We start from the raw sequence: 24,664 nt of genomic DNA, 5'->3' as shown, positions 1-24,664 counted from the left end.
CATTTGAACTTTCAGAACTTTTAGGAACATAAAAAGAAAACAAGACGCGAAATAAAAAAAGGAAAAAAAAATTATTTTGTATTTAAAAATAATTACTTGTAATGTAAAATAAGACATTGGATTTAATCTTGTCTCAAAAAATGTATCTTATAAAAGTGTATAAATACTTTATGAATGAATAATTGCAAAATATAAAATAAATCACTTCTTTTATGAAAATGTGTTTTTCTTTCACCATCCAAAGTAAAATTTATTGGATATCCAATTTATTAATGAATATAATTTTCATTTTCTATTGAAATTATTTTTAAATTAATTATTTTTTATTAATATATAAATTTTAGTATTTTTTAAATTAAAATTTACTTCTTAATTAAAATTTTCCAAGGCGACAATTTATTCTAATTCTTTTCTAAAAGAAAACTTTGTTAACAAAAGAATATTTTACACAAAGAAAATAAATAAATTTTCATTGATAAATTCAAGAAGACAATTTCTCGAAAACGAAAAAATTTACTTAATGAAATATGAAAAAGAAATAAAATCTCTAAAATACATTCATTTCACAATCGTAATGTTTCAAGAGTCAATAAGAAAATTTGGGAACTAAATTCATAATCAAAATATCGTTACTAATGATTTATTCTTTACACTTATAATGTACATCTCAACGTAATCGACGAGTCAATTACAAAAACAATTAATCAACAGTGAGTGAGTGTATTATTAATAAATTATAGAAAATTTTCCATATTCCAAACAACATTTTTAAATTGTTTTTCTAAATTTGTTTTCTGAGAAGTAAATATTTTTTTTACAGTAATTAAACAAAATAAAGAATTGATAAATCTTCAACACGCACTTTATCACGAGATAATTAAATTTATTTTGCAGGCCAAATGATACACAAAATTCATCTATAATTGAGCATTACATAAGTTAAAAATGGATACGAACTCACAGGACTATTGCTATTAATTTCTTGATTTCATGACAGAGAAGAATTTCATTTTGCAACTGCTTTTTTACTGGGTTTAAAATATAAATAAAATCCTAATAATATCATTGAGCCGAGAGTTGCTTTTGATACCTAAAATAAGAAAAAAAATGATTGAATAAATTTAGAAAATCTTTTGAGTCAAAAAACATATTCTAGGTTAGGTTTCACATTATACTTACATTTGCACGACCATAATTTGTATGACTATTAAAAATTCTAGATAATCCTGTGAATTTTGGACCACCTGCTTCCTCTCCGTGACCCATTTTTTCTATTTCTTGAGAATAGAGTTTATTTAAACGTCAATAATTTCCTTTTTTTATTTTAGAGAACCAATATTTTAAGACGTGACGTTAAGAGTGCGTTATCGTACGTCGTCTGCTAGAATTCAGTCAAATTCAGTGAAATTTCGTGCCAGTGTTGCCAAAATCAGAAAAATGGACAAATTTCACATTTCCGGTGTTATTTAAATTTTAAAATAAATTTAAATAAAATTATTATTTTCGTAAAAATTAATAAACTATTAATTCAATTAATAATTTCAAGAAAGTACTTACTTTGTAAATATCTAATATCATTGACTTTAATTATATTCTAATGATTCAATAAACACTGATTTTTCACAACAAAACTCGTTAAAATTTTTTTCTTCACTCAGAGTCTGAAGACATTTTCGTCATTTTAAAATTTCTTGAAAATTATTTTTCTTTTTTTATAATAAAAGTGACAGTGCACTAAAGGTGTAAATAATTTATCAATTTTAAATTTAAGTAAAAATTAAATTAAAAATTTAGTTGTTCTCTACGAAATTTTACTGCAAATTTTGTTTACAAAATTTTTGAATTTGCAAAAATAATAACATTTTTATATTATTATTTTTGAAAAATAAAATAAATCACGAAGTTGAAGTCCATAACGTTTATCAACGAAAAAAATTTATTTAATGCATTCAAGTATTATTTTTAATTTAATATTTAATTGTAAAATAATTATTAGGTATCAAAATATAAACATCAATTTTTTTTTTCTAAATATATTTTTATGAATATTGCTGCGTCATTTTTAATTAATTTACCAGCCGCGTAGGAACGAATTATTTTCCGGGGGGGGGGGGGGAAACTACATATATAGATATATTTAACAATGTAATATGTGTATAACTGGTGGAGCAACTGCCCCTCTTGCCCCCCTGGTTACTACGCCACTGTAATTTACTAAATGAACAATTTTCTTTCGTTTATGAACGTTGTGTAAAAGTTGAAGTCAACTTGATAATAAATCAAATTTTTTGCAGAGATTTAAGTAAAAAAAAGTATTTTAAGTTCTTGAAAGTTTAATATTATTGTTACAAAAATAATATTTAATATTATTACTACAAAAATAATATTATTTAATATTAATATTTACAAAAATAATATTTAGATATTATTATTTTTGAAAAAAACAATAAATTAAATTTTCATAAATAGAGATTTAAGTTTTTAATGTAAAAAAATATTTTAAGTGTTTGAATATTTAAAAATTAATTTTCTAGCTCAAATCTAAACAATTATGAAACAAACTATGGAAATCTAGAAAAAAATAACAACCAGAAACATCGAAATTAAACGACAGAAACTTTGCATTGACCTTGAATAAATTTTGTTAATGCAACAAAATTTAATTTTAAGCACAGGAATCTTGGAAATTTTGTTCGCCTACGAAAAACTAATGGACATTTTTGTTTTAATAATTATTAATTATTTGTTCTAATTAATTCCAAATTAATTATTTTAATAATTTTACGATTTTTATGGAAAGCGAATCAAAGCCTTTACGTAATAAATCTTACTTAAGGTCATGTTATTCAGTGGTCACGTGCTCCATATACTTTACTATGGGAACACGTGACCACTGAATAACATGACCTTAAGTGACGAAAAAAGGTCAACAGGGACGAGAATAAATAATTTGCGATCATAACGAAGATCATAATTTATAAGATGTGGTAAAAAGGGGAAAAATCACCCAATGATAAAGTGAATTAAAAATAGTTTAGTACCTATCAATTATATTAATTAAATAATTGACCGTTTGATAAATAATAAACAATATGAACAAAATTTTTTAATATGAAAAAAATTCATATTTATGAACAAAGACAGAAATATTTTCAATTTTTTCATTCTATTGTAATGAATTTTTTAATTTACGAATCAAATAGAGAAACGTAATTTTTACATTAGGATTAATTTAATAAAGTTAACAATTAATTATTAATTTAATAATGTTAATTATTAATTAAGAAAAATTTTAATTTCGCTAAACGAATTGAGTATTTAATTAAATGAATATTTTGAAAAATGTTATCACGATTATCCACAAACTAATTAAATAATTTGTTCAATTTTTTAATACACTGACTATCAATTGATTTAACTACCGATTCCATAGGTGATTTTTCAAATTTTTTTGTTGCAATATTATATAAATAGAACTTACATTGAAAATTCTTACTTTGATTTTGAAGTTGCTCTCACAGTAATCCACGTTTTCCTTGAAATTCTTGAATTATTCTTCGTTTATTCATAATCCACATTTGAAAATTAAAGCACACCACTGAATTTATAGTTAAAGCATTAAGCTTTTCTTTAAATCAAAAAACCGGCACTGACTCGAAATATTTTTATAAACTCGGAAATATTTAAATCATGGAAATTAAAATTTTCACTCGGTTTAATTATAAAATTAATCACATAATTTGTTACAAGAAATATCTAATATTGAGAATTAATCATTAATTTAATTTTGAAACGACAAATTTTCCTTAAGTTAATTTAATTAATTTTAGTTACTTTAATGTCGTTATTATTTATTATGCAAATTATTCTAAAGAAAAACGAATTTTCATATGTAAATATTATTTTTAGAATTTGTATTAAAATTAATTTTTTTTTAATACAAATATTAATTTGTTCTTAACTCAACGAAAATAATTAATAATTTGTATTGATGGCAATTGAATATTTTGATTTTGACAAAATTGAAACTAAAAAATTAATTGACTTTTTTCTGTAAATATTTAATTTCCGTGATTTTTATATTTTCAACTACCGCACTGATTTTATTTATTTAACTTTACTATATGAATGTTAACTTGGAAAATTATAAATTTAAATAGACTGTAAAAAATACGTTTTTCTCACTTTTTTTCCATTTTTTCAAGGTGGCTCCAACAATTGCTATTTTTCTCAAGTGAAACTGAAACAAAAAAAAAAACAAAACAAATTATTACTAAACAATATCAAATTTACTTCATTAGTTTTTAAACAAATAATTATATTTTAACGATATTTTATCCTTTTTCTATAGTTTTATTATATTTTTACCTGTAATTATAGGTTATGTTTTTTTCCATAAAAATTTGTAAATTGTTTTGTAAGTTGTGACAATTTGTCACAATTTAAAAAAAAATTTCTCCAATGCAAATTTTTGAAACATTTCTATTATTAATATTCATAAATTATTTTCAACAACTAAATGTTAGAAAAACTGAAAAAATATGAACAAAACTGGAGAAAATTGCTTATGTAGTAGACGTAGTAGAATATTTTCGACTTTTTGTTGCAAAAAGCAAAAAAATAAAGGAAACATAACCTACAAAACTTAAAGAACAGAATATTTGCAAAAACGGCAAAAACAAAAAATATTTTCAAAATTAACAAGTTTTGAGAATATTTAACAAAGAATTCAATTAATTAATGCTGTTTCGATCATGTGTTGAGTAAGAAATGAATTAATGAAATGAAATAGCTCAAAAAATACGAAACACCAAATCGAACAAATCTTACCGACAAGCACGGAAACACTGTGAATGCCAGTAACGGTACTGAATTTTTCCGCTTGCGGATCTGTAAATTCCGCTGGTCACCGGAACTTCCGGTTTCCAAGCAGACTCGAATAGACGATACAATGTATTTTGAATGTCCACCGCAGAGGAAACTGTAAAAATAATTAAATAAACGAAAAAATGTTTAACAATTTTACACACTGCGGCCGCCATCTTGAAAATATTGTTGCAAGCACATTTTGCCATTGAAACAATACTTTCGACTATATTGATTACATTTTCAAGTTTTCCTAACCAATAGAGCAAAATTATGACCAAATTCACACAACCAATCTCAAAAGAACTAGATTTTGGCAACAATCCTTGAAGATTGATGAAATATCATCAAAATTGCAAGCATCGACATGCCGTCAAGTGAGATCACTATTTTATTCAGCCATCTTGTCACATCATGGCAATTTTTTACTCAATTTATGACAAAATATTGTTTATTTCTATTAGAGAATGAAATATATCGCAAAAGTTTAATGTAAATGAATAAATATTACCATTTTTAGAGGAGAAATGTTGGCCGAGACAAAAGGACGCCACCGAGTGAGGAAGAGTCTCCGACATGAACGAACATGTATTGGAAGGGGACGTAACTCTGAACGGTGATTGGCTGTCTGCAATTTCCGGCCGATGGATGGACGTTTCTTATTGGTGGACAAATATTGTTTCAGAATCAAAGCGGGAAAAATACAAAATTCTTATTGGTGGTTCAATTCCATTTCATTATTGGCGGTGAATTTAAAAACATTTCAAATATATTTCTGAAAATATTTTTACTATATTTTTCAAATTTACATAATTGTAAATGTATTTTAATATTAAAATGGACAATTGTTTAAAAATAATTTACATAATTATTAATAAAATAATAAATAAGTTTAATACGATATATAATTTATTGTTTAATAATTTTGTACTAATTAATAAATTAATTATTTTAGAATCATTAATAAATTATTTATTTTAGAATTATTAATAAATTAATTAATTAATTTAGAACTATTAATAAAAAATCAATTATTAAATAATTATTAAATTAATTAATATTGAACTGAAATGATTAGAAAATTAATTTATTTTAAAATAATCAATAATATAATGTAAAAAATTGTTAATAAAAATTAATAATTAATAAACTTTTTATTAAAATAAAAGTGTAAAAAATTTATATTAAAAATAATTTTAATTTAACCAAATTATTCCAATGAATTTAATAATTGTTATGATTAATAAAGTATTTGATTTTAATCATAAATATTTAATTTAATTATAAACTAATAAAATTAATTTAATTATAAATAAATAAAAAATTTGGTATTAAATTAAAATTAATATTTTAAAAATGTGTATTTATTTTTTTTTTTATCAAAAACAATTAATCGTTAATTAATAATTATAAAATTATAATTATTGTTTAGGCATCGATGATTTTTTTAAATTTTCAGGCTCTTCTTGCTCATTAGAATTTACAGGTTTCTTTGGAATTAAAATTTTTGAAAGTGAAATTGATAATAATTTTAAACCCTCTGAGAAATTTGGTATTTTTTCCAAAACATCTTGAGTATCAATTGATTTGACAGAACTTGGAATTTTCGATATTTTCTCCTAAAATTTTAATTCCAAAAATTAGAAATAGAAATTTAAATATAAAATTGCAAAGTAATTTATTTAAAAAAAAAACCTTAGTGGCTTCCAAAAATAAATGAAGGACGTCTTTTAGTTCATTACTTCGTATTTCTATTGTTTTTTCAAAATCTTTCACATACGCTGTTTTCTTTCCTTTCTCCAACGATTTAATCATTTCCTCGGAAAAAATCTTCAGTCCCACCATTTTTTCCTTAATAAACTTTGTAATCGACTGTAATTCTTCGTTTTTAGAAAATTTTTCCTCTAAACGTTCCTTTATTTCGAAAAAATTCGTAATTTGTTCACTGGAAATTTTTTGTAAACTAGAATAATTATTTTTCTTCGATTTCTCAATCTCCTCTTTATCATCCATAATTTAATAATGACAACAAAAATTTAAATATAATACAATAAAGAACGTTTTATTATAATGCTTAATACAAATTGTGAAATCGATGCGCTACGATTAATTTATTTTTTTTTTATAAATATATATAAACATTCATAACTTATTATCAAAATCACATTTGGTAATCTTTTGTTTTTCACGAAGCGTTTTGCTTTTGTTTATTTCTTTGGCGATAAATAAAAATTATATTCTCGCAACAACATTAATAGAATTTCCTTTTTTACACATAAATAAATATTCACTAATGAATATAAAGAATAAGTCATTATTATAACTTATTTACATTTCTTTCAAATAAGTTTTCTTTTTTAAAAAAAAAAGAAAAAAAAATATTAAGAACTTTTTCACATTTATGATCATCATTATTTCAAAAATACTGAACAGGTTAAACTTGAATAAAATAAAAAAAATATACGTCCTTATTTATGAAAAGGTACAAAATTCTTTTCTCTAATTTTAACTATGATAAGTTTCATGGCCTCTTTTTCATACTCATGTAAGTCTTGTACGATGAAATCAATTTCTGTAATATAAAAAATTTATTAATCAGAATAATTTAAATTCATTGTAAAAGGGGAATTAAAATTAAATTAAAAATTCTCTCGTATTTGTTTTAAATAAAAATTCCTACAAAATAGAATTTAAAACAATTTTTTCTGAAAATTTAATTCAATTTAATTGAATTGAAAATTTAACATAGCATATTAATTTAAACGAAGATTTTGAATATAGAATTTAGAAATAAAATAATGTTTGAAATTAAAAAAATTTATAAATGTTATGTTATCAGGAAAATTTTAATATAAAAAGTTATTCGTTTAAATAAGTCTATTGTAAAATATTTAACTTACTATTATATCATTAATGATAGTGTTTGATGAAACTTTCTTTTCGTGAACCATTTGATGCCATTCAGAGCGATTGATTATGTTGAGACATGACAGTATTTTAGGTGCGAATTTCAAAGGCGTCAAATGAATAGGTCGAATAATTTTATTTTCCACATTTCGAATCACATTCAACGGCGTGCTAAAAGAAATTATAGACAAATTAAATTAAATACCAGAAATAATTTATAAACTTAGATGATAAATTGAAAGAATTAAATAATTTCTCAATAAATTAATAAAATAAATTTTCAATTTTATAAAGTAAATAATTTAATACATTTAACTTTTAATTTTACAACATAAATTTTAGATTTAATAAATTAAAATATAAATTTAAAAAAAAGGAAAACTTAAAAATTAAAATCGAAAATAAAAGTAAAATTTAAAAATAAAAATATTGAATGATATGAAAAAATAAATTCTAATCTGTTAATTGAGTTAAACGTTAAATAAAGATTTAATTTTAATAGATTTAATTCAATGGAAATTCAATCAAATAGACAAATTCAATGAAATATTATGAAATATGAATAATTAAATAAAATGGAAGATACTTACAAGTCAAGTTGATCTAAAAGTGAAGGATGCGAATATCTGTCAACTGTTTTAAAAGGAATCTGTACATTTATCATGTTTAAGGCCCTCAACATAATACTCGTTCCTTGTATATTCATGAAAGCCTCGACAAATTCTTCCGAAATTAACCAGCCTTCGTCATCAACATTCAGGACAATAAGACTCTTCTCCTTGGTGGTTATCGCTAAAAAAAGTTCTCTCATTTAAAAATTTAATCACACATAAATTAATAATCATAAAAAATAAAATTCAATTTCTAAATTACTCGAAAACCAAACTTGAAAAAGATATTTTTAATTAAACAAATGACCATTAATTTGAAAGAAAAGTTACTTATTATTTTATTTATTTTTTGTCTTATTGAATGAAAAGTTAAATAATTAATTTTCAAAAATTTCATGTCACTTTTGTTCTAATAAATTCAAACTTTTACTAATTCAGATTTATTTAGATTCAAATTTTTTATTTACTTATTCAGAGAATAAATTTTTTGGAAATATTTTCGCAAGAAAAATTTGAAAATTAAATTATTTTTTATAATTTTGCGTTAATAAGTGGATTTTTATACATTTAAAAGATGACATTTTTGTTTTAAAAAAAACATTTAAAGGAACAACATTTATTTCAAAATTTTCAAATTTTTTAAAAAATTTTTTCTAATTTTTTTAACTTTAATAATTTTAAATGTGCAATAATTTAATTCTTGCACAGAATTTTATTCAAATTTTTTGCCAACAATTCAATTGTTTCAAGAAATTTAAATAAAAATTGTACTCAAATTAATTAAAATCTTCGTAATAATTTTATAAAAAATTTTGAAAGTAACTAAATACTTTTAAGAAATTTTATTAAAATTTTTAAATAAAATTGAATTCTATATTAAGAAATTGTATTAAAATTTAAATAAAAATAATTGAATTCTTATAAAGAATTTTATTAAATTTTTTGAAAATAATTGAATTTCTGCAAAGAATTTGATTACTTATGAAAAATTAATTGAACTCTTGCCAAAAATTTTAATACAATTTTCAAAAGTAATTGAATTCCTGCGAAGAATTCCCTTAAAATTTTTGAAAATAATTGAATTTCTGTAAAGAATTTTATAAGTTATTAAAATAATTTGAATTCTTGAAAAGAATTTTATTAATTATGAAAATAATTGAATTTTTGACAATTATACTATTTATGAAGATAATTGAATTCTTGCCAATATTTTTATTAAAATTTTTTAAAAATAATTGAATTTCTGCAAAGAATTTTATTATTTATGAAAATAATTGAATTCCTCCGACGAATTTTATTATTTATGAAAATAATTGAATTTTTGCCAAGAATTTTATTAAAATTTTTGAAAATAATTTAATTTCTGCAAAGAATTTTATTATTTATGAAAAATTAATTGAACTCTTGCCAAGAATTTTAATACAATTTTCAAGAATAATTGAATTCCTGCGAAGAATTCTCTTAAAATTTTTGAAAATAATTGAATTTCTGTACAGAATTTTATAATTTATTAAAAAATTTTGAATTCTTGAAAAGAATTTTATTAATTATGAAAATAATTAAAATTTTGACAAGAATTTTCGTACTTATGAAAATAATTGAATTTTTCCAAAAATTTTATTATTTATGAAGATAATTGAATTCTTGACAAGAATTTCATTAAAATTTTTGAATATAATTGAATTTCTGAAAAGAATTTTATTATGTATTTATAAAATTAATTGAACTCTTGCGAAGAATTTTAAAACAATTTTTAAAAGTAATTGAATTCCTGCGAAGAATTTCATTAAAATTTTTGAAAATCATTGAATTTCTGTAAAGAATTTTATAATTTATTAAAATATTTTGAATTCTTGAAAAGAATTTTATTTATTATGAAAATAATTTAATTTTTGACAAGAATTTTATTATTTGTGAAGATAATTGAATTTTTCCAAGAATTTTATTTTTTTATGAAAATAATTGAATTTCTGCAAAGAATTTTATTATTTATGAAAAATTAATTGAACTCTTGCCAAGAATTTTAATACAATTTTTAAAAGTAATTGAATTCCTGCGAAGAATTATAATAAAATTTTTGAAAATCATTGAATTTCTTTAAAGAATTTTATAATTTATTAAAATATTTTGAATTCTTGAAAAGAATTTTATTTATTATGAAAATAATTTCATTTTTGACAAGAATTTTATTATTTATGAAAATAATTGAATTTTTCCAAAAATTTTATTATTTATGAAAATAATTGAATTTTTGCAAGAATTTTATTATTTATAAAAATAATTGAATTTTTGCCAAGAATTTTATTTTTTTATGAAAATAATTGAATTCTTGAAATGAATTTTATTATTTATGAAAATAATTGAATTTTTGACAAGAATTTTATTAAAATTTTCGAAAATAATTTAATTTATCAAAGAAAATTAAAATTCTTTCGAGAAATTTAGTTCAAATCATATTGAATATATTGAATTCTTATACAGAATTGTGTCAAAATTTTTGAAAATATTCGAATTCTCTCGATGAATTTAATAAATTTTATTTTTAAAGTTTGCAATTTTTTCGAAAAAATTCGCAATTTTTTCGAAAATAATTAAATTCCTATATTATTTATGAAAATAATTGTATTCTTCTGAAGAATTTTATTAAAATTTTTCGAAAATAATTGAATTACTTCAAAGAATAAGAATTAATGTTTTGAAAAGTAATAAATATTAATAATTTAGTTAATCAGTGGATTTTTTTTAAACTTTCAATCTGAATAATTCAAAAATTGATATTTAATAAAATATAAAAATTTGTGGTAAAAAACTTACGATAAATGTAGCAAACTAAAGAATTATCTTTAGAAGGTGAAACTGAAGAATTTCTCATTTCCGTTTGCCTGGAATTATCAATGTTCCTTGTATCTGGAGGTCTTTCAAATGAATTGAATTCGGCATTAGCTGTCGATTTTTTCTCCTCCTCGATTGGCTTCGACAAATACGAAAATTTATTATCACCAACGAACGGATTGGTGTTTAGAGAAATATTTTTCTCTGGACGAACATTATTTTGTACTACTGGAATGTCTTCATTACGACTCTTGTCGATTGGAGAAAAATGAATAATACTGGCTGAATTTTCTTCTTGAATTCTCTGTCCAAGTGAAGGTGCATTGCTTTGATTGATAAAAATATTTTCATTGCCATAAATCGAAGAACTTTGATAATTCGTTTTTATCGGGGTAAACATATTCTCCACTTCAGTTGGAGTTGGTGTACGCGAACCGTTCGGTGTCACGGGAAGTGGAACTGCTCCCGCTTCCAAAAGCTCTTTATTAATCGATGATTTCATGAAATTCTCATTTGTTGTCGCCACTTCGATCGTTGTCTTTGGATAATTTTCCTCTGCCATCTGAACTGGTGATTTCATATTATTTATCCTATCCATTGGAGTTAATTTGTTCATCTTAAAACTAATGCCATTTTTCTTCACAGACGGCTCACTAGGCCCGCTAGTTTTAATTGACGGGATTGGCTTCCAATAATTCGGATCTAAATTATCAGTCTTATTCTCCATTTCAGTTTGATGATAAATTATTGGAGCAGATTCGTAGAATATTTTCGCACCATTATTCACTTGATTTGCAGACGAATCAATAACTGGTGAGAAAATATTACTGGGAGTAAATGTTTCCTCATTTACAAAATGAGAATTCTCAACATTTTTCTGTTTCTCGTTTTCAAATGTGAAAATATTCGAATGACAACTTGAATTTGATTCGAATGATTCATTAACAATCGACAATGAATCGTGTGAGAGGTCGAGAAAACTTTTCAAATTTCTTCGTGCCGATTTACGGGGCGATACGATTTCCTTTGGCGAATTTGTGGAATTGAAATCATTGATAAATGGATTTGTTGACGATACTTTGGGTTTAAATTCAGTTTGTTCGAGGATTTTAAATGGATTTGTTTCTTTAATTTCGGTGTTTCGGTCTTCTTTCATTTCATTCTTTTTCCCTTTCACTTGTTGAATTGCTCTATCTAAATTTTTCAAAAACTCTTCACTTTCTTTTGATAAACTTTGACTTTGTTGTGTAAAATGATTTTCATTTTGATTCGAATTTTCTTGATGTTGACGATTCTCCAAATTTTTCTCTTCACTCTTGACATTTTCAATATTAGGAAATTCTTCGTTCTTTCTTTCAAATCGCTTCTGATTTTCTGTATTCTCATTGATTTTCGGAACTTGACTGAATAATTCTTCGACACTTTTTGGAAAATCGCATTGTTTTGAGGAATTAACAAAATCATTTTGATCAGGTGATTTCGAGTTTGTTGAATCTTTTAAATTTCCATCATTGGTTGAATCGGTAATTTTTAAACCGTCAGTAAGTTGTCGCAATAGAGCTTTATACGTATCACCGTCCATTTGATTTTGCATTTTCGCGTGTAAATTCAAAAATTCTTGATAACAATTATCATTCTCAGTGTTATTTTTACTGCTCTTATTATTTACGGAAGCACTCGAATTTGTGTCCATTGGCTGAAAACCAGGAGGCGGACGTGGATTAACGTTTGATTCCTGAGTTGATGTATCACATGACGTTGAATCCTCTTCATCGAAATCACATTTTTTTGGTAATTTAGTCTCCTCGTAGTCGCACAAATTTTTCAGATCAATATTCTAAAAAAGCAAACAATAATAATGTTAATATTTAATAATAGAAATTAAAAAAAAATTACAGTGATAAATTAATTATCAAAATGAAAATAAATAAAATTTCACTAATGATGATGAAGAAAGAATAATGCGAAAAAAATACCGGCTTACTTGGGAAATTAGAAGGATTAATTCCGTCCTCTTGGGATAAATGTCTTTCAAAAGAAAGTCATAAAGTTGCGATTCATAGGAAGTGGAGAATCGGATCTTTAAGTTTGTTAAAGGAATTGTTTACTATTTGATTATAATCACAATAATTATCTTAACTAATAATTATACATCGAAAAAAAAATAAAACTAGAATAAAAAAAGTGTCACAATTTCATTTTTAATAATTTTAAAAATCGATTTTAAAATAATTTACAGAATTATTTTTAACATTGTTGCACTTTTCGTAAGATTTACGTATATTTTATCAGGGTTGCCACAAAAAATTAATTTTGTTTTTCCCTGATTTCCTGACTTTTCCTGACTGATTTTTACTTTTTCCCTGACCATAAAGAATATTCTGATTTACTCTAAAAATTATTAGATACTCAAAAAAACATTGTATTACATTTACTAACGAATTTCTTAAATTGTAAAATTATTCGCAAACATCAATAACTAAATTTTTAATTACGTATTTAATTATTATTTTTTCATAGGAATTAAAATTCTTCAAAACATTCAAATTCAAACATTTTTAAAATTCAACAACTTATAAAAATTTAAATTTCCGTAAAATTTTTCAAAAAAAAAAATTAAATTATTTACAAAAATTATAACAAAATTCGTTGCAAGAATTCAATTATTTTCATAAATAATAAAATTCTTCACTGGATTTCAATTATTTTTAATACAATTTTAAATAAATTTCTCGAAAAATGAAATTATCTCTCAAAAGAATATAATTATTTAAATAAAATGTGATAAAATTCGTTGCAGAAATTCAATTATTTCTACAAGTAATAACATTTTTCACATGAATTCAATTATTAAAAAAAAATTGATTAAATTCGTTGTAAGAATTCAATTATTTTCATAAATAATAAGATTCATTACATTATTTCAATTATTAAAAAAATAGTTTGAAAAAATTCATTACAAGAATTTAATTACTTTCATAAATTAATAAAATTCTTCACAGGATTTCAATTCAAAAATTAATTTTAATACAATTTTAAATAAATTTCTCGAAAAATGAAATTATCATAAAAAATTGTTTGCAAGAATTAAAATAAACATCACAAACAAATGAAATTCTTCGCTGAAATTCAAAATTTTCGAAATTTGCTATTTTAATAAAAATTTCCCACAGAATTTAAGTATTTAAATAAAATTTAATAAAATTCGTTGCTAAAATTCAATTATTTTTACAAGTTAATAAAATTTTTCACATGAATTCAATTATTTGAAAAAAAATTGATAAACTTCGTTGTAAGAATTCCATTATTTTCATAAATTACAAAATTTTTCTGATGATTTCAATTATTCCTAGAAAAATGAAATTATTTTCTTAAATTTTTTGCAAGAATTTAATTACATTTCACGAATATAATGAAATTCTTCGTTAAAATTTAAATATTTTCAAAATCTACTATTTTAATAAAAGTTCTCAAAAGAATTCAATTAATTAAAAAAAAAAAAATGTAATAAAATTCGTTGCAGGAATTCAATTATTTTCATAAATATTAAGATTCTTTACATTATTTCAATTATTTAAAAAAAATTTGAAAAAATTCATTGCAAGAATTCAATTACTTTCATAAATTAATCAAATTCTTCACAGGATTTCAATTATTTTTAATACAATTTTAAGTAAGTTCTTTGAAAAATGTAACTATTGTCAAACATTTTATTAAAATTCTTCAAAAGAATTCAATTATCAATTATTTTTAAAAATTTATGCTATAATGCTTTTAATATTCAAATATTATCTAAAATTTTAACTGATATTTATTGGAGAATTCAACGAGAATTTAATTATTTAAATACAAAAATAAATAATTTATTGAATAAATGAATGTTTCTCGAAATTGAATTATCATAAAGAATTTTATCAACAAATTTGAATTTTTTTCGAGGAATTTTAATAAAATTTTTAAGAATAATTAAATTTTTCGAGGAATTTAATTAAAATTGTATTAAAAATAATTGAAAGTCTATGATAAGTTTTATCATTCATGAAAATAATTGAATTTTCGTAAAAAATATTATTTATCAAAATTATTGAATTATTGCAAAGAAATTTATAAAAAATTTGAAAAATAATTGAATTCTTGTGAAATTTTTATTATTTTATGAAAATAATGAAATGTTTGAGTAGAATTTTATTAAAATTTTTTAAATAATTGAATTCTTTTGGAAAATTTTATTAAAATAGTAAAAATTAGAAATTCCTTGATTTCCCAGACCTGTGGCAACCTTGTTTATTTGAAATTTTAATTTAAAAACATTTTTCTGATATGACGATAAAAAAATGATTTTCAATTAGCAAATTGTGACTTTTCTTTATACCAGAAGTTTAATTACAAAAAAAAATTCCAAATACGTACCACTTCTCCTGAAGTCGCCAACTTGTTGTCTACCATCCAATCGTTTATGTGAAAATCTTCATCCCTTAGCGTGTTTGTAAGTGTAATGAGTGCCGAGTTTTCCTAAAATATTAAAAACAACAATTAATTTTCATAATTATTTGTGTGTTAATTAATTATTCGTATAGAAAAAATTTATAATCGTATGGAAAAATAAAAATATATACCACTTCGTTTGTTTTGAAGATTTGCGCTATTAAAGGACAGCTGGTGTTTTCGATGAATTTCCAAGTGATGTTTTTGTCCCATTTGTTGGAATTTATTGGCCGAACATTGAATAATCCACAAGGAATCGCCTGAGCTGGTAAATGCGAAAAACGCCTATGAAGATAATACAAGTACTGTGGTTTGTAGCATTTGATTGTTCCATAATCGTAAAAGTGTACCTGAATTAAAATAAATAAAATATATAATATAATATAATATATAATTTTTCAAGAATTAAATTATTGGAAATAAATTCAATTTCACATTCTGAATAATTTAGTCTTTAGTTATTGTCAGAATTAAAAAGAAATTTTTAGATTTTGTATAATAATTCTTGGTGATTTCAAAGTTTACAGGGCAAATAAAAAAAATTTATGGCAACCTTGATTACATTTTTTTGTCTTAAATTAATTCAAACTGATAAATAAAAAATTATTTTATCATGGCAGAATTCAATTATTGCAAATTTTTGGCAAAAATTCTATTATTTTTAATAATTGTGTTAAAATTCTTAGCAAGAATTCAATTATCTCCATAAATAATGAAATAACGAAAAAATTGTAATAAAATTCTACGCAAAAAATCTATTATTTTCACAAATTTCTATAAAATTCCTGGCAAGAATTTCACAATTTTAACAAACTTTCTCTAAATAATTAAATTATTATCAAAATTTTTATTAAAATTCTTTATAGGAATTCCATAATTTTGAATTCAATTTTAATTAAATTCCTCGAAAGGATTTAATTATTATTAAAAAAATTTTTTTTAAATTATTGAAAAATTAATTAATTAAAAATTTTAAAAACTAGTTGTGATTGAAAATAATAAAAAATGTACAAAATAATTGAAATAGGTGAAAAATAATCTAAAAATAACAAAGAAAACTACTATTTTTTAATTTACTTTCAGTTTGTATTATTTTTAACCTACCAATGAATCTCCATCAGGTAAAACTTCTTTGATAATTCCTCGATGCCACTTTTTCGCGTAGACACAAGCCACATTCAATCCTTTATCTAACGTTATTGCTGGAACTTGATACTGTTTGTATTCCTCCATGTAAAATTCGCTGAAAAAAATAACAAAATTGTATAAAATAAATTTTTATACTATTCTAACTAAATTTCTCTAAATAAATTAAATCTACAATGAATATTCATATTAAAAATACAAAAATTCCTTGTACAGGGATGCCACAAATATTTAATTTTATTTTTCCTTGACTTTTCCCTGATTTCCAGACAAAATTTTTTACTTTTTCCCTGAACCGAGAGAATATTCTAAATCACTCTAAAAATTATTAGATACTCAAAAAACTGTTCTATTACATTTATTTACAAATTTCTTGAATTGTAAAATTATTCAAAAACATCAATAACTTATTTTTAAAATAAATATTTTTAATCATTATTATTTTTCTGGACGAAATAAAATTCTTCGAAACATTCGAATTCAAACCTTTTTGAAATTCAACAACTTATAAGGAAATTGTTACAAAACATGAAATTTTTCAAAAAAAAAATTAATTATTTACAAAAATCCTAATAAAATTCTTCGCAGAAATTCAATTATTTTTACAAGTAGTAAAATTTCTCAAAAAATTCAATCATTTAAAAAAAATGTAATAAAATTCGTTGCAATAATTCAATTATTTTCATATAATAAATCGATTATTCGGTAATTCATTTTTAAATCAAAATTTTTATTAGAAAATTCTAAAAGAATTCAATTATTTAAATTAAAAAATAAATAATTTATTGGATAATTGAATGTTTGTTAAAATTGAATTCTCATAAAGAATTTTATCAACAAATTTTTTAATAATTGAATTCTTTTGACAAATTTTAATAAAAATTTTAAGAATAATTACATTTTTCGAGGAATTCGATTAAAATTTTGTATCAAAAATAATGAGTCATTCCATTATATTTCGACTAAAGTCGTTGCTGACTAATTTTAAAAAATTATAATATTTTGCAGGAATGATGTTAAAGATATTAGGATCACCGAACAAAAAGAATTTTTTAAATATTTTTTATATTTATTGTAAAATAAGCATCTAAAGTATATGAAGTCGTAAAAACTGTCACATTTTCATCTATTAGAAAATATTAAAGAAAACACATAATTTACTATAAAAATGTAAAAAAGTTATAAGAATTTATTAAGAAAGAATTGTTTTATTATTATAAATTGATAGAAACAATTATTAATAAGAAATATTAAATAAAAAAGGATTTTTAAGTTCACCTGCCAAATAACCTAATTTTGCAAATTTCATTCACTAAATGTGAGAAAGAGAAATCATTAAATTGAATTTCATAAGGTTTTATTCAATTTAATGATTTCTCTTTCTCACATTTAGTGAATGAAATTTGCAAAATTAGGTTATTTGGCAGGTGAACTTAAAAATCCTTTTTTATTTAATATTTCTTATTAATAATTGTTTCTATCAATTTATAATAATAAAACAATTCTTTCTTAATAAATTCTTATAACTTTTTTACATTTTTATAGTAAATTATGTGTTTTCTTTAATATTTTCTAATAGATGAAAATGTGACAGTTTTTACGACTTCATATACTTTAGATGCTTATTTTACAATAAATATAAAAAATATTTAAAAAATTCTTTTTGTTCGGTGATCCTAATATCTTTAACATCATTCCTGCAAAATATTATAATTTTTTAAAATTAGTCAGCAACGACTTTAGTCGAAATATAATGGAATGACTCTAATTAAAATCCTGCGATGAGTTTTATTATTTATGAAAATAATTAAAATTTTCCCAAGAATTTTATTAAAATTTTTTATGAAATAATTGAATTTCGGAGAAGAATTTTATTATTTATAAAGATACTTGAAATTTTGACGAGAATTTCTTTAAATTTTTTAATGTTATTGAATTTCTGCGAAGAATTTTATTACTTTTGAAAATAATTTAATTCTTCCAACGAATTTTATTCAAGTTTATAAAAATAACTGAATTTCGGTGAAGTATTTTATTATTTATAAAAATAATTGAATTATTGAAAAGAACTTTGTTAAATAATTGATATTTTTCGAAAAATTTTATGAAATTTTGTATTTTAAATAATTGAATTCCTGTGAAAATTTTATTACTTGTGAAAATAATTGAATTATTTCGAAGAAATTTATTAAAAATTGAATAATTAAATTCCTGTGAAATTTTGTCAAGAATTTTGTTAAAATTATTAAAAATAATTAAATTTCGATGAAGAATTTTATTATTTATAAAGATAATTGAAATTTTGACGAGAATTTATTTTAAATTTTTGAACATAATTGAAGTTCTGCGAAGAATTTTATCACTTTTGAAAATAATTGAATTTCTGGAATCATTTGTAACTTTTCCAAAATTCAATTTTTTTTTTAGTATTTTTTACTAAAATTCTTCTATGAATCTAGTATTTATGAAAATTGTAAAAATTATTCATAAAATAATTTATAATTCACAATTTTATGATAGTTCTTGAAAAATTAAGTTATTTAAAAAGAAATTATTGGCAGAAATAGAAAAAATTGAAGGTTTTGTATTAAAATTCGTGGTAATTTCATAGTTTACGAGGCAAACAAAAAGAAACATTAAAATTCAGAGTTTTCTCATGAATTTTAATAATTCCATTTTTTCCAGTACTTTTACTAAAAATCCCTGACTTTTTCCTGAATTCCGTGACCTGTGGCAACTCTGTTGTAAATAAAAGAAAATTCCTTGTTTCAATTATTCAAATACTTACTGTAAACTATCCATGAATTTTTTGAATTTCGGTAATCTTTTACGTAATTGTATCCAGAAGAAGGAGGGATTGAATACTTCGCTTAGTACTACTTCTTCGTAGTGTTTTCCAATACATAATTCATCAACGAGAATCTGTCCTACTCTTTCGTGAAGTAACATAACTCCATCTGGATATAAACTGGCAAGCACACTTGGATTCTGCAAAAAAAAATGAAATTAATTTTAAATTCTAATTTTACATAAAAAAAAATAGAAAATTGTAAAATAAATAAAAATTTACATACAAACATTAATTAACTTTTATCTTTTAAAATATTGAGTAGCTTGTGAAATTAAAATTTAATTTCAAATTAAAAGTTAAAAATTTAATTAATTAAAAATTTTAATTTTAAAATTTGGTTTAAAATTTAATTTAAAATGTGTAAAGTTTACCAGTCGGCTCGGTATGGGTTCTGGTGTATCGTCATAAATACGATATTGTTCCGCAGACGAATAACGACAACGAGTTTCCGGATTCTTCAAATCAGGTACTGGTAGTTTAGCATTAAACAATTTATAATCGCCCCTTTGATTTGGACATACACAATGAAAAATGTCAGGAAGCTGTGATGCAAAAGCGACAACACTCTGGAATCCCATTTCATTGTATTCTAAGCTAAGACCACTTTCTTTTCGATAAATATCTGGAAGATCAGCGCACCAAATTCCTTCCGGATGATTTTGTATTATAATTTTAAGTCTCTCCTTTAATCGAGGATTTATATCGAGTGTATTCTCACTGCAATAATTCTCACCATCATCACTCGCATAATTTTCATTTTTGTTGTTGTTATTAATTCCATTATGTGAAGAATATTCGTAATTTTGTTCAGTCTCTATTTCTTCATGTTTCTTTGGAGATTTCTCACTATTTCGTCCATTTTGAAGAATATCTTTGGGCGAACTATTTCGATGACTTAAATTTGCGTTCTTTAAAGAATAATCTTCTCCATGTTCCCTTGAATATGTGACACTTTCTTTGAATACATCGGCCGGTAATCCGGTGTCTTTCAATGATTTATTAAATCTCTCACATGACGATAGTGTATTATGAACGAATCTAATAATCGGGCGGCCATTCTCTTTTTTCTCAACTTCAGACGGTGTTGATTTTCCATTTTCATTATTAACATAATCAAATTCATCAATATCGGAATAGTCGCAATTTTCATAATCATCTTCACCAGTGAAATATTGATGACAAGGTTCATTTGAAGTCGATTGACTATTATTTATTTCAGAAGACATTTCTGATAATCGACTGCTACGTTGATTTTCAACATTTGTCTTTGAACTTGCAGACGAGAAATTATCAAATCTCGAGGTAGAAGAAGATGGAGAGTTAAATCTCGAAGTGGAAGAATATGAATTGTTTAATCTCGAGGCAGGAGAAGAGTACAATGATCCCGAATTCCTTGAACCCTGTAAAAGAGAATTTTATTTAGATCGAAAATATTTAGAAAATTGTATTAATTATTTATTTTAAAATTATTTTTCAAAGTGTTCTATAATACAAATATTTACTCGTGAATTTGAAAATAAATCTCTTTCCATAGGATACATGATTCAAAATTAGTAATGATTTAATGACCTTGAAAATTTTTATTACTTGCTATTATTATCGAACACGTTTTTTTTCTAAATAGAAGTATTTTAATTGATAATTAATTTTAATATCGACCCAAATGTGGCGTCTGGTAAACAAATAAATTTCATTTTCAAGAAATTAAATATATTATTTCGATTTCTAATATATTCAAGAATAAATAAAACAAGAGAAAAAATAATCTATCTAATAAAAAAAAGATACAAATTTCAGACAAAAAAAAGTTTAAAAAAATAATAAACCATAAAACTATTGCAAACCTGATAATAGCCACCACGATAAGATTTGATCGATTTTTTGAACTTATTTAAAGGCTTTCGTTTTGATTTTTGCCCCTCAACGAATTCTCTCACGTGTCGTGATTTTTCTGTGTCTATAACTTTTATGTAAGTCTTATTAAATTTAGTGATAAATGTAAGAACATGCTTTAATGAGTCCAAAAATGAAAATAAACTGTCATGGTTAAATTCACGAAATGGAATTTCTTCTCCCTCGTATTCAAGATAATCACCACGTAATTGTTGTATTGTTATGTGATTTTGATGAGAAATTAAAATCGATCTTATTGTAGATTCAACATTTTCGCGTCTTTCTTGCGTTGGTTGTGGTCGCAGTGGCATTTTTAATTATCCGCAATTATTATAATTTTTTTTTATATAAAACAAAAAACTGTTTATACACGTGAAGTTCTTCGTACACCGCGCACTGATTCTAACCTCAAAATTGTATTATTTGATCATGCAATCAAATTTATTCTAGACACTTTTTCTATTAATGAGACACATAACACTGAAGCATGTTTAATTAAACTACATATTGCTAAACACTTTCGGTCACTAAATGAAAATTACCAGATGTTATTTAAAGATGAATTTTCTGTTCATCAATAATTCATTCTATTGTGAGTGTCTATCAGTAACTGACTGAAATACGAAGCGGAAGGCGAAACCAAAATCGAAGTACCACGTGACAAAAATAGAACTTGAATTTCAACCAATTACAGGCAGTGTTGAGTGGCGGGGAATTAAAGTAATAGAATATTTCTTTTTAGAACAATTATAAATAACTAAAATTGCATATTAATTACTTCAGTTTAAAATAAATTTTGATAGAAAATTATTTGATTTCTATTGTATTGCTTTTTCCAGTAAAAAATTGAAACAAATGAATATTTACCAATTTCCGGAAATTGTTGTTTTATTTCAGCCAATGAGAATAAAGTTCAATAAACATGCTTTTAGCGCGCAATTTTTGAAAATTTATAATAAATTATTTTGGGAAAAATAAATAATTTTTAATAATTAATCAATTAACAATTAAAATAAAGTAATATTCAATAATAATTTATTTCTGCTTTTTAAAAATTAAACATTTTTGTAGCAGGAATAGAGATAACAAAAATAATTTCTTGGCAAATAATATTTAAAAAAACTTGTTTTTAATTGTCGAATAAATAATTACATACAAAATAGTAAAAAAATAATTAATTAAAGGAAAAAAAATAATTAGTTTAAAGTAATTAAAATAATTTAAAAAAAAAATTAAAATTAAAAAAATTTTTAAATAAATTAAATAAATTAAATATAAATTAAAAATAAAAAATTTAAATAATTAGTTTATAGTAATATAATTAAAAAAACAATAAATACAATAATCAAGGAAGTTGCACCAATCAATGTGACAATATTTAAAAAAAATTTTTTACATACAATAATTTATAATTATTGTAAATAAATAAAAAAATAATTAAAAAAATTGTTTAAATAAAATTATATTAAATTTAGTTAAATAAAATTAAATAAATTCAATTCAAATTAAATGATATAAAATGAATTAAAATTTATTAAAAAAAATTAATTTACAAATAAATAAATAAAATTAAATAAAATTGAATAGATAAAATTAATTGAAACTAAATGAATAAAAATTAAATTAATAAGATTAATTGAAATTAAATCGATAAAATTATTTAAAACAAATAAATTAAATTATTTGTAATTAAATAAATAAAATTAATTAAAATTAAATAGATAAAGTAAAATAAATTAAATTAAATTAATTGAGAAATAAATCTATTTTTATGGGAATTTAATTTTTATAAAAATATTTTTTTTACACCTTTGTAGGAAATAATTTTTTTTAACAAAAGTAAATTTATATAATAATAATTAAAAAAAACTTACAAAATCACTGCTGCTATCTTCAATTGCATTATTATTGAATTTATCCTCCTTAATGAATTTTCTTTGAGAATTATTTTTTATTTCATTCTTTAAAACTAGGTTTTTAAGAAATGAAATGTTCGCAATTTTTTTTCTTACTAGTGTTGGCTTTATTTCAGCCATTTTTGGTCAAGTAACCTTTAACTGAAATATAAATATTAATTAAATTATAAACTATATGTTAAATTGTGTCAAAAGATGGTATTTTTTAAATAAAAAAAAATTAAAGTATGTTGAAAAAAATAGACAAGAAATTATATTGTAAAACTTACTTATTATAAATTCCAGTGAATCAAGATTTACACCATTTTTATAGCACTTTTAGTTTTAATCAAGGAAAAGCTGAAGAGGTTATACATATACAAATCAATCCTCATGTTTTTGTTTTGATTTTGATAAGCAAAATTTTGATAAATTTCATGGAACTAGCGGGAATTATTCGAACTTTATTTGAAAATTCAGGGATGGGTCGCTGCGTGTTGCAGAATTTACGTAAGAAACTGTACTAAAGTCGTGAAAAGGTAACTCAACCCTGTTTCATAAAAGTTTTTTAATCTTTGCTGCTGGGAGCAACGAAAGTAGTAAATTTTTCCTAAAAAAGTAGTAAAAACTATATAAATTTACCAATATAGTCGCAAATAACGAAAATTTAACGAAATACTAAAAATATATGTCGACTCCGTTTCTCTTTTATTCATAAAATTCATTTTTGAGGTTATTTGCAAATTGTGCACAATTTTTACGATTTTTACAATTCTCATTTCTCAATTGCTATAAAGCCTATAAACTATTGTTTGCAATGTTTTAAATCAGTAAAAAAAAGTCAATAATCTGAGAAAGACAGTAATATTAATCTATTTCGAAAAAAATTGTCAATCTTTACGATCTTTGCAAAAATGATAAAAGATTTTCCAAAAAGAATAAGGAAAATTTTTAATTTAGTTGAAAAGGTTGAAAACAACCAAAACAACAAAAATTTGACAAAATAAATTTTAGATTTTATTATTTTTTTTTTATAAAAATTCAATTTAGAGGTTTGTGTACAAATTTTGCACAATTTGCAATCGCTATTTATTGTTTCGAATTAGTAAAAAGGGGTAAAAGAAGTAAAACAAAGTAAAAAATATGAATTTTCTCGATTTTCTCAATTAGAAAAATCA

General features: G+C 22.3%; 2 protein-coding genes and 1 long non-coding RNA gene across 6 annotated transcripts; all 3 read right to left on the bottom strand.

The window, feature by feature from the left end:
- Positions 1–624: 624 nt before the first annotated feature.
- On the bottom strand, positions 625–1,380 carry LOC122508741. The gene is made up of 2 exons (XM_043622260.1): positions 1,180–1,380; positions 625–1,090 (listed from the first exon to the last, which is right to left on the bottom strand). Exons 1-2 carry the CDS (start codon positions 1,264–1,266, stop codon positions 1,007–1,009), a joined length of 171 nt encoding a protein of 56 aa, XP_043478195.1. The 5' UTR covers positions 1,267–1,380; the 3' UTR covers positions 625–1,006.
- Positions 1,381–4,105: 2,725 nt separating this feature from the next.
- LOC122508740 lies at positions 4,106–5,416 on the bottom strand. Its single transcript, XR_006302259.1, has 3 exons — positions 5,378–5,416; positions 4,831–4,981; positions 4,106–4,240 (listed from the first exon to the last, which is right to left on the bottom strand). It is a non-coding gene; the product is annotated as an uncharacterized LOC122508740 (long non-coding RNA).
- Positions 5,417–6,901: 1,485 nt separating this feature from the next.
- On the bottom strand, positions 6,902–23,916 carry LOC122508742 (tudor domain-containing protein 5-like). Of its 4 annotated transcripts, XM_043622263.1 has the most exons (12): positions 23,777–23,916; positions 23,466–23,648; positions 20,070–21,098; positions 19,636–19,835; positions 16,806–16,944; positions 15,833–16,051; positions 15,627–15,728; positions 13,201–13,296; positions 11,199–13,053; positions 8,364–8,565; positions 7,767–7,944; positions 6,902–7,438 (listed from the first exon to the last, which is right to left on the bottom strand). In XM_043622263.1, exons 2-12 carry the CDS (start codon positions 23,625–23,627, stop codon positions 7,388–7,390), a joined length of 4,233 nt encoding a protein of 1,410 aa, XP_043478198.1. In that variant the 5' UTR covers positions 23,628–23,648; positions 23,777–23,916; the 3' UTR covers positions 6,902–7,387. The 4 variants fall into 4 exon arrangements, with proteins under 4 accessions (XP_043478198.1, XP_043478196.1, XP_043478199.1 ...); XM_043622261.1 differs by lacking the exons at positions 23,466–23,648; positions 23,777–23,916 and adding an exon at positions 21,543–22,198; XM_043622264.1 differs by lacking the exons at positions 23,466–23,648; positions 23,777–23,916 and adding an exon at positions 22,134–22,174.
- Between the last annotated feature and the right edge of the window lie 748 nt (positions 23,917–24,664).

The sequence above is a fragment of the Leptopilina heterotoma genome, unplaced genomic scaffold, assembly GCF_015476425.1.
Source record: "Leptopilina heterotoma isolate Lh14 unplaced genomic scaffold, ASM1547642v1 Lhet_562, whole genome shotgun sequence".
Lineage (NCBI taxonomy): Eukaryota > Metazoa > Arthropoda > Insecta > Hymenoptera > Figitidae > Leptopilina > Leptopilina heterotoma.
Note: the sequence above shows the minus strand (reverse complement) of the source record. Positions and strands in the feature narration are given on the sequence as shown.

What these genes read in the sequence shown, in the direction of transcription:
- LOC122508742 (XM_043622261.1), bottom strand. Translation starts at nt 21,902, where the DNA reads ATGCCACTGCGACCACAACCAACGCAAGAAAGACGCGAAAATGTTGAA. An exon ending in TGGCGACTTCAGGAGAAGTG is followed by an intron (nt 13,297 to 15,626) that starts GTACGTATTTGG and finishes ACAAACTTAAAG; the next exon opens with ATCCGATTCTCCACTTCCTA. An exon ending in CTATCATTAATGATATAATA is followed by an intron (nt 7,439 to 7,766) that starts GTAAGTTAAATA and finishes TTTATATTACAG; the next exon opens with AAATTGATTTCATCGTACAA.
- LOC122508741 (XM_043622260.1), bottom strand. Translation starts at nt 1,266, where the DNA reads ATGGGTCACGGAGAGGAAGCAGGTGGTCCAAAATTCACAGGATTATCT. An exon ending in CAAATTATGGTCGTGCAAAT is followed by an intron (nt 1,091 to 1,179) that starts GTAAGTATAATG and finishes TTCTTATTTTAG; the next exon opens with GTATCAAAAGCAACTCTCGG.